At 31.7% G+C, this 11,084-nt stretch overlaps 1 protein-coding gene across 1 annotated transcript; it reads right to left on the bottom strand.

Annotated features, from left to right (window-relative positions):
- Positions 1-7,950: 7,950 nt before the first annotated feature.
- On the bottom strand, positions 7,951-11,080 carry BDCG_00852 (uncharacterized protein). The gene is made up of 3 exons (XM_045416363.1): positions 11,029-11,080; positions 10,802-10,965; positions 7,951-10,751 (listed from the first exon to the last, which is right to left on the bottom strand). Exon 3 carries the CDS (start codon positions 10,557-10,559, stop codon positions 9,300-9,302), a length of 1,260 nt encoding a protein of 419 aa, XP_045272109.1. The 5' UTR covers positions 10,560-10,751; positions 10,802-10,965; positions 11,029-11,080; the 3' UTR covers positions 7,951-9,299.
- Between the last annotated feature and the right edge of the window lie 4 nt (positions 11,081-11,084).

The raw sequence follows: 11,084 nt of genomic DNA, 5'->3' as shown, positions 1-11,084 counted from the left end.
TAACTTCAGCAGATCAACTATGAAATTTATTAATAGATTCTGTTATAAGCTCTTTGAAACAGGCAGTGATGCTAACTCACTGTATTACTTATACTGCAGAATCTTTATTCTTTAATAGATATTATAAGTCTTAATATACTCTTTAACATCTGTCTGAAGCTTGTTTTAAATTTATTTATATTTTAAAAGCTTTTCAGTCTGCTCTAACTCAAAGTACTCTGTATAAGAATTATTATAATAAATTCTTAATAACTTCTGACATATTACTCTGCTATAAGAGACAAAGACTGAATTATTCAGTAGTAGAAGTCTATATTCTTCTAGTTATCAGTAACTTAATTTCTTAGCAGTATTATCTCACTCAGAGTCTGTCTCTTTCAAGTTTAAACTGAATTCTTTCTTCTTCAACTTCTAAATTTAAGCTGCAGTAGAGATATCTCTCTTCTGTAACTTATTAATAAATTTCAAAAGTAGTCAGATTGAAAGATTGTAAATCATTTTATTCTTTATCAACTCAATAATAGTAAGATATGATATAAGAAGCTTATAATCTTCAGTGTTAATTCTTTACAGAGATCTGAGTTTTCTTTCATCTTCTATACTGAGTTATATAGCTGTCTTACTGACACTGTTTCTAAGCTTCAGAAAATCTTAATTCTCTGCAGTCAGCTTCTTCTGCAGTGATGATAGAGATTCTTTTATAGAATTCTTCTTTATATCAATGATATTATAATCAGACTGTTTAAACAGTATATCAGTGAGATTAAGCTGATCTGAACAGTATTAAATATAGAAATCATACTCTGAAAGCAGCTGTGCTCATCTGACTTGACATTCTATCAAGCTCTTTATTATCAAGAAGTAATATAGATTTGTATAATCAGTGAAAACTTGCACTGAGTACTTACTACTCTGAAGATAATGTCATCAGATCTTAAAGAATTCAATAATTACTAATATCTCTTAATTATGAGTATTATATCTTCTCTGTGTAAGTAATCACTTCTTGAAGAAGAAGATCACTGATCTTTATTCATAGTATCTTATAGACTTCATGAAAAAGTCTTCTCTCACAGATATTTCATTATCTGTATTTTCAGAAGTGATTATTCTCTGATTCTCTTAGCATTGAAAGATCTTCAGTGTCAACTGTGAAAAGATTTCACAGATCTTATTCTCAGATACATCAGTCTCACACTGACTGAGTAAGTCAGAGTTAAAGTGATTCAGTATTATAATATCTGTAAAAGCTTATTTCAATTCTGTAAATATCTGTACAGTGTCTTGAATGAGAGTAAATAATCTTATTTTTCTATCTTTCACACTTCTCTTTAACAGATCTGTAAGAGACATAGTAATTCATGAATATATATAAATAAATTATCTGTAGAAATTCACAAATTCTAGAAATATCTATATCTTATAATATGTCTACAGCACTGATCAGTTCTTAATGATAAAGATCTGACTTCTGTTCATTGAAATATTATTTATCTCAATAATATAATTTAAGAAATCAATCTTCTGTATGTAGAACAAGTATTTTTCAGTGTTTATATAGAGTTAATACTGTCTCAAGTGACTTAATACTTCTTGAATATGAATATCATATTCTTTCTCTGTTTTTGAGAAGATTAGAATGTTGTTCAAGTATACTATATAGAAGATGTTGACAAGGCCTCACAGTGTCTCATTTATATAGATCTGAAAGATGACTGAAGTATTATAAAAATTAAAAGATAAAACAAGATATTCAAAATTGCTGTACTTAATATAAAAAGTCATTTTTCAAACATTATCTTTATTAACTCTGATTCTATAATAGATATTCTATATATCAATCTTTGAGAACATCTTTACTTCAGATAATTAATCAATCATCTTATTAATTAATAGTAATGAATAGTGATTCTTAACTGTCATCTTATTAAGGCCTCTGTAGTCTATGTATAGATGTAGTCTATCATTCATCTTAAGTATAAAGAGTATAGACATCTCTGCTGAACTCTTTAATAAGTGTATTCAGTTCTTTAATTACACTTCTTCAAGATATCTGCACAGAATATTCAATTTCTTTATAGACAAGTTATAAAGAGATCTGTACAGTACTGTTACACTATCTTCAAGATGAATCTTATATTATATCTTGATATTAGAAAACTTCACTACTTCTCTTTTTAAAAAGACATTCTTATAATCTGTAAAGAGATGTCATATACATCTATCTTTAATAATGAATACTGCTGCTAATCTTGTAGTGAGAGTGATAACTTTTTTATCTATTCTTAAGTCTCAGTCAGCTGCTATATAGTATATTAACTCTATCTTTTTCTCAAGATTCTTCTGATGAAACTCTTCAGATTTCTCTATCACTGTCTCTTTATTAGTGAGACAGTATCATCATATCTGAGTGACTCAGTTAATGAGAGAATTATTTTCTCTCAATCATAGAAGATCTAGAATAATATTCTTATCTATAATATTAATAATATAAAGAAGTAGACTACTCTTCTTAAAGATTTCTTCTAAGTCTGTGATTATATACTTTGCTTAAATTATATTAAAATAATAATACTTTGTTTTATTAATAAATTTTGTATAATCTGATAGATCTATCTTCTTTCAATTCTTCATTAAAGAAAAGAAATAGAATATGAAGTTAGTATCTATTCTAAAGTCAAGTAGATATCTCACTGATATCTTCTTATTCAGAGTATTCATTATAATTGTAATATAAACTTAAAGATATGAGAATTATTAATTCTTTATTTCTTTCTCTTCTTTATCTTCTATAAATATATTTGTCAGAAGAGAAGTTAACTTTGAGAAGATATCTTCTTAGTTTCTTTTCTTCTTCAGCTTCTTATAATCACTGATATAGTAATCATCAGCTCTGCAGTTAAAATAGAGATCTTTATCAAATCTTTTTTAATATTTCTTCACAGTAAGTGAAGAATCAGAATATTTAAAATTCTTCTTTACTTTCTCTACACTGAAGCTGTCACAGTGCTGTTTAGATTCTATTATTAATTACTTAAAAGAGATCTTATTAATCTTTTTCTCAGAGAATTGATTATTCAAATAGATCTGAGAAGTCAGATTGATAAGCTCAGTGTAATTAATTAATGAACTCTGATACTATAATATTATTATCTGCATCTTGTGAGTTAGCTTCACAAGATAAAGCTGTGTCTTTAATTAATTCAAATTATTAATTAATTTCTCTCAATATTCTTCAAATCTTGTATTGAAATTGAAAGAATTCTTATTATCTTATTAATATAATAAGTTAAACTACTGCACTGCTATAAAGCTGCAGTTATAATAATCTTTAATTTAATTCAGTAGAAAGTTCTTGAATTCTTCTTAAATTATTACAGTATCAGTATGCTCAAGCTTTCTCTTCTTAATAATTTAAGTAGTTACAGAGATGTCTTCAAGAAGATTGATAATATATATTACTTATATCTTATAAGTATTATACTGATTTGAATTAAGATGAAATTTTTATTCAAGAGTATAGATACAGCTGTGAAATTCAGATAATATGTTTTTCTTATATCTTAGAGAATCTTTGATTTTAATCTCTCTATCTTTATAATAGATATAGATGTGTAGAGACTGTGATAATAACAGAGCAGTTGAAGAACTTATATTAAAGTATACAGTGAGTTCAGAAATCTTGAATTTCTGCTAAAGTAGAGATATACACACTCTAGAAGATAATATAGTGTTTTTCTCAGAGAGTGAGATCAGATTAATCTTAGTACAGATATATAAGATTATATCAGTCTGTTAAAGCTTATCTGATTCAAACTTATGATTAGATTAAGTAATTTAAATTATAATATAATGAAACTGAAGTAGTAGCTAGTTAGCAGTGTTATATAGAGATAGTTGTTTAAGAAGCTGTATAAATAAGCTTGACTATCTTACTTAAATAGTGAGCTTATAGACTACAGAGTTATTACAAGAATATTACAGATATGATACTTAGTATACTAAGAAGATTATATGAGAAATACAGTAACTCTCATATATATTTCAGTAGAAGATAAATAAATCACTGACTTTTTTAATAAGAAGTCAGTATCTAGCTATTCTATATAAATAATAAGTGAATACTCTTCTCTCATTTCATGAGTGAGAATAGTCAGAGTGATATCTCAGTGATGTTTTATTATTAAGAAAGAGTAATCTGCTAATCTTATATAGAAGTAAGGTTCTTATATTTATTAATCAGATCTTTCTATAATATATCTGAATAATATTATAGAGTGATTACAAACTAGTTTAAATAATCTGTGAAATAAATGAAATCATCCGCATGAAAGCAATGAGCCGTGTGAAACCGCAGCAGAGTCTTGACGCGGTCAGAGATGTGATAAGAAGTAAAAAACTATTTCTAAGATCTTTTTTTTATATTAACTGCTGTAGAAGAATGAGATAGATACTATTAAAATATATACTACTATATACTCTCTATCAAGACTTTCTCTCTTCAGAGTCTTGATATTATAGAGAATATAAGTCTGTTTCTATATAATAATATAAATATTGTTAGCAGAATGTAGAGAAACTGATTATTTATATCTTAAAATAGAAGACTTTATCAATGATTATATTAATATAGAATTAATTCTGAAATTCAATAGAAATCTAGTATTACTATTCTTAATCTCTTGCAGAATCTATTAAATATTGAGATATTAAAACTAGATTTAATATATCTCACTATGCAGAGATCAAAGACTCAGTCAGATCTTGAGATATACTGAATTTATAGTTGTTAATATGCTGTTAACTTATTCTGTTGACTCATTGTCTGCTGATTATATATTAAATACTGTTGCTGAGGTATCTTTTTGTATTATTCTGTCAGAGATGAATCAGATTGAGAGGAGTGATATGAGAGTGAGACTTGATGTTGATGTTTAGATACACTGAAGACAGACAGAGTATTCATGAAGATTGCACTTCAGAAGTATCTGTTGATTATGTGCTTGATATTATTATTGCTGAGGTATCTTTTTGTATTTTTCTGCCGGGGATGGGCCAGATTGGGAAGGGCGGTACGAGGGTGGGACTTGGTGTTGATGTTTTGAAACATCAAAGATGGACAGGGTTTTCACGGAGGTCGCTCCTCAGATATCTCCACAATCACAGATCAGAGATCTTTCAAAATCGAGAAGATTGATGCATATGACTAGGTCTTTTCACCTTACAATTTGTATGGCAATTTGGCCCGGGGTTGTGGTGTGGTAGGGGAGAATAGGGGATAATCCCACACAGGAGTTTCGAACAACGTCTGGTTCATGTTTGGCTGGATAACTCCACCACCACACGGGGTATGCGGTCGGCGATGGGGTCAAAATGCTCGTATGATCGAGGGCTTTTCGATGGATCTATCGGCGGGTTCTTATTCGAAAAATTGAGCGAGTTCGTGGTGAAGCGCTGAATAAACTGATGATGTAGATGTGTAGAGACTGTGACAGTGATAAGACAGTTAAAGAGCTTATATTAAAATATGCAGTGAGTTCAGAAATCTCAGATTTCTGCTAAGATAGAGATATACATACTCTAGAGAATGATATGAAGTTTTCTTCAGAGAGTGAGATTAAGTCAGTCTCAGTACAGATATATAAGATTATATCAGTCTATTAATAAAGCTTAACTAATTCAAACTTATAATTAGACTGAGTGATTTAAATTGTAATATAATGAAATCAAAGTAGTAACTAGTAGACTGACCGTGTGACCGTGTCTGAGACTAGGACCAGAATTTTTGATAGTTTCATTGTCAATTCAACAGATCCCATTACACAGTTCTAACATTAGATAGTAGTTTCATACTGTCTCAGTGAGACTTACTGTCTACTCTTGTCACATTTTCCAAATGAGACCATGATTTCCACTTCTCAATTTAAATTATTTTTATTGCTTTAAATGACTTTAAATCTCATTTGAGTGTTATCAAAAAGTGTTACTTTTGAAAAAATTAAAAATAGTCTAAAAAAAACTTTAAAATGTCTAAAAATAGTAACTTTATGTCAAGAATGAGACTAAATGAGACCAAATGAGATCACTTTCTCATTTTTTTCAAGTTATGATTCTATTTTGAGATCTGATATATAGTCACTTTGCATGTTTATTTAATGATTAGTCCCAGTGGAATTCATGCCAAGAAATGTATGAGACCAGATCAAATGAAATCAAATGTGAAATTCATGATCTCAGCGGTCAGTCTAGTAACTAGTCAGTGATATTATATAGAGATAATTACTTAAAAAGCTGTATAAGTGAGCTTAACTATCTTACTTAAATAGTGAGCTTATAGACTACAGAGTTATTATAAGAATATTACAGATATAGTACTTAGTATACTAAGAAGATTATATAAGAAACATAGTAACTCTTATATATATTTCAGTAGAAGAAAAATAAATTACTAACTTCTTTAATAAAAAGTTAGTATCTAGTAGACTGACCGCCAGAATCATGAATTTCACATTTAGTTTCATTTAATCTGATCTCATACATTTCTTGATGTGAATCTCACTGGAACTAATCATTAAATAAACATGCAAAGTGACTATATATCAGATCTCAAAATGAAACCATGACTTGAAAAAAATGAGAAAGTGATTTCATTTGATTTCATTTAGTCTCATTCTTAGTATAAAGTTACTATTTTTAGACATTTTAATGTTTTTTTTAGACTATTTTTAATTTTTTAAAAAGTAACACTTTTTGATAACACTCAAATGAGATTTAAAGTCATTTAAAGCAATAAAAATAATTTAAATTGAGAAGTGAAAATCATGATCTCATTTGAAAAATGTGTCAAGAGTAGACAGTAAGTCTCACTGAGACAGTATGAGACTACTATTTAATGTTAGAACTGTGTAATAAGATCTGTTAAATTAGCAATGAGACTATCAAAAATTCTGGTTCTGATCTCAGACATGATTACACAGTCAGTCTAGTATCTAGCTATTCTATATAAATAATAAATGAATATTCTTCTCTTATTTCATAAGTAAGAATAGTCAGAGTAATATCTCAGCAGTGTCTTATTATTAAGAAAGAGTAATCTGCTGATCTTGTATAGAAGTGAGATTCTTATATTTATCAATCAGATCTTTTTATAATATATCTGAATAATATTATAAAGTGATTGAAAACTGATTTAAATAAGATAAAATCATGCGCATGAAAGTAATAAGCTGTGTGAAACCGCAACAGAGTCTTGATACAGCTGAAAGTGTGATATTTAATCTTATTTAATCTGATCTTATATATTTCTTAATATGAATCTCACTGAGACTAATTATTAAAAAAACATATAAAGCAACTATTTATCAGATCTTAAAATGAGATTATAACTTAGAAAAAATAAGAAAGTAATCTTATTTAATTTCATTTAGTTTCATTCTTAGTATAAAGCTACTATTTTTAGACATTATAAGGTTTTTTTAGACTATTTTTAATTTTTTAAAAAGTAATAATTTTTGATAATACTTAAATAAGATTTAAAGTCATTTAAACTAATAAAATAAATTTAAATTGAGAAGTGAAAATTATAATCTTATTTGAAAAATATGATAAAAGTAGATAGTAAGTCTTACTAAAATAGTATAAGACTACTATATAATTTTAAAACTATGTAATAAGACTAATTAAATTAATAATAAGATTATGAAATATTCTGATTCTAATCTCAGATATAATTACACAGTCAGTCTATACTAGTTAGTCTACTTATATGAGATTTAAAGTCATTTAAAGCAATAAAGTAAATTTAAATTAAGAAGTGTAAATTATAATCTTATTTAAAAAATATAATAAGAGTAGATAGTAAGTCTTACTGAAACAGTATAAAACTACTATCTAATCTTAAAACTGTGTAATGAGATTAATTAAATTGATAATAAAATTATCAAATATTCTGATTCTGATCTCAAATACAGTTATACAGTCAGTCTACTCTCAGCTATAAAATTATCAATCTACTGTTCTTATTAATTGTTTAGAATCTACTTACTAATCATCAGAGTCAGAGATGTCAGAGAGAATAAATAGAGTATTAAGTTCATTACAAGCTGCTATCAACCTCTCAAATCTCTCTTCTCTTAATACAATACTCAGTTATTAAAATTTTCATCAATATATAATGCATTCTGAACAACATCTGAATGTTGAAGAATGAAAATAAGAAGTTCTCAAGCAACAGAAGATACGCGAGTATGTTCTAGTCTTGTCTTCAAGTGAGTGAAAATAATGAAGAAGGTTCTTCACCGCAGTTTACTCAACTCTTTATCAGTGAGAAATTTATAGCATTGAGCAAGAGAGAACTGAAGGTCAAAGTTTCTGTTAATTGACTGAAAGAAATATTGAGGATTCCCCTTGCACTTTTCAGCAAAGTGTTTCAGGTCTTGGGAGAGAGTGATTGCAGCTGGAATTTTTTTAACTGCTCTCTGAGTGGGACTTTTACAGCCAGTGATTTTGTTTCTTGCAACAGCTGGTAACGCTTTCCAAATCGGTGTGGCATAAGAGGCAACCTATCTGGTGTGAGTAACAATTGAGAATAAAACACGCCTCAAACTGTTGACCATGCGCCGATTGTGTTCTTCTCCCCAAATAGGGTCAAAGGAAGCACCCCGGAATATGTGAAGTGACAAGCAAAGGCGATCTCATTCCCGGCGTTACCGGCGCTGTTTAAAGTGCAAGAATAATGTCAGATTTTAGGTATTATAATGGCGGCAAATGGGTGTTGGTAGATAAAGTATTCGAGATATCAATGCTGCTAATTTTTTGTGATATCAAACCGTTGGGTAGAATAATATCAGGTCATCCATTATAGGGTGATGGAGTATGCCTTGTTTGATTTTCTGCCGTACATGCGTTTTTTGTTCTTCTTTGGAAAGGTCAATAATTTATGGAAAGTTAGTTAAATCAACAGACAATGGTCGCAATTAATAGCCGCTTAGTTGTTCAAAAATACTTATCCAAGACGCATATCCATGTAGCACAGGTGATCTTGAAGGGTGCACCATACGATCCACAAGTTCCAAATGGTGTGTAGGTATGATCAAGGTCACGATCGAGCTGTTCTTTCAGTAGTTGCACAAGCTTCACCCGGTTGGTGAATATCATTCCGGGCTGTCCGGTTCGCTGATCTGCTATGGTTCTTCCCTTCTGGCATACATTCGATGGCAGAGATAATTTAGAATTTTAGGGTTCAGCGAAGGGATAATAGATCACTGGAACGGAATTACTCGATTTGATTATCTAAATATCTATTTGCGTCTTTTCTGGGGCAACTTGAATGCTTCTGAGGATTTCCCTTCATTTTCCCGCGGAGGACCCGAGGGGGGAACCGGTGAATCGGGGGGAGATGGCTGGGCTTCCTCTTCCAATACAGATGTAAAGCTTGAATCTTGTACATCGACACCCTCAATTCCTTGTGAAAGTCCAGTTGATTCTGAAAAACCCGGCTCGGGCTGCGGTAATATTTCAGGATGCTGTGATACGTCTAGCTTAATCTCCGGTAGTTCATTAATAGCCGAGCACAACCTTTTGAAGTGAGAAGGGGCCCAGTCGTCATACACGCTCATCACGAACTTATAGCATGTCCATTTCTCTTTGCCATCCAGCGCTGCGAAACTAAACTCATGAATGGGGTGACGGTAATAGGTGGTCTTATTTCCATCAATCACCGGATAGTGACCGTAGATCCTCACCATTCGATGATCATGCGAAATTGAAAAGGAAAGAATCTGTCGATTTAACTCCTTTTCACGCTTCACAACCCTGAAGAGCTTGACAACACCTCTTACTGAGAGAGTCATGCTGTGCGCATTCTGTCGATCTGCTATATCAAGTGCCGCTTTTCCACACTTCACTTCAACTGTCATAAATGGAAAGTACATGTAAGCAGTACTCATAAAGAATGACATATCGCCAATTTCACCGACAAACGGCGCAAGTTTTTCCAGTTGATCCTCAGAGAAGCATTGTCGGGGAAACCCGACCGCGTAATCGGGCTGTGGCCGAGATAATCGAAATTGTCGAGATTGTGGAAGTGGAGTTTGTGCAAGTGGTGGCAATCGTTGATCCTCATCTAGGGAAATCGAGCTATCCCAGCCTTCATTCACGCTAACCACCAAATGTGGAAAAGTGACATGGCTGAGGTCGATTGCACTCTCTGCTGACGGAACGATTAATTCACCTATGATGCGAGTAACCCCAGCTTCGTTTTTCTTTTGTAGCCTTCGACATGTCGATTCAAAGGCACATTGTTCAAACACAGTTCCCTTAGGAACCTTGGGATTTGCGCTTAGTATTTGACGACAGGTAGACTTGCTGTTGCTATCAATACCATCATCATGGTCATACATAAAACAGCCCTTAGTCTCCAGATATGTATCATAGTTCTTGTTAGTGTAAGGTCTACTCTTCGCCTCTCGCGAACTCGTTTCGCTCGCAGTGATCAAACTACCGTTTGACTTCGTCCGGCGAAGAGATGGGGTGTTTGGTCGGGCAAGAAAGTGTTCCATAGTGTTGGGTTCTGAAAGCTTTTTAGGCCACGTGAATTTGTTGTGCGTCCAATGCTCAACAAGTCTATTCTTGTCGGTTCTTGGCCGCTTCGATGAGGGATCGGGGTTATCAGATGGACACTCAGGTTCCGGGTGTAGTCGTTTATGCTTTGGTGAATGCTGTTGCGACGAGATTGATGAACCATGAAGAGTCTTAGGATGAATTAGCTGCTGTCGGAGGATCATACAGGTGATAAACTTACCTCTCGTTTGATGATCTGGGTCAAAGGGAGATTAATGCTCCTGTGTTCCTTTATTCTGTAGACTGCATCCACACCAGAGTTGGTAGGGTTCGTACGCCGTCGTTTTTCAAGACACCTGGCTGGTTTCCCAGGCGTGCATGATCGCTTCTGTTTATGATCGTTTACTTGTATTTCCTGACCATCAATATTAGTTTTCCATAGCACCCAGAGGATGATGGGTATCATACAGTCTTTCCGAGTGAGCGACTCGTGGGGTGTTTAGTTTCCTGCTCACAGAAAGGAT

The sequence above is a fragment of the Blastomyces dermatitidis genome (genome assembly GCF_000003525.1).
Source record: "Blastomyces dermatitidis ER-3 genomic scaffold supercont1.1, whole genome shotgun sequence".
Taxonomy (NCBI): domain Eukaryota; kingdom Fungi; phylum Ascomycota; class Eurotiomycetes; order Onygenales; family Ajellomycetaceae; genus Blastomyces; species Blastomyces dermatitidis.
This window is presented reverse-complemented; position numbering and strand designations above follow the sequence as displayed.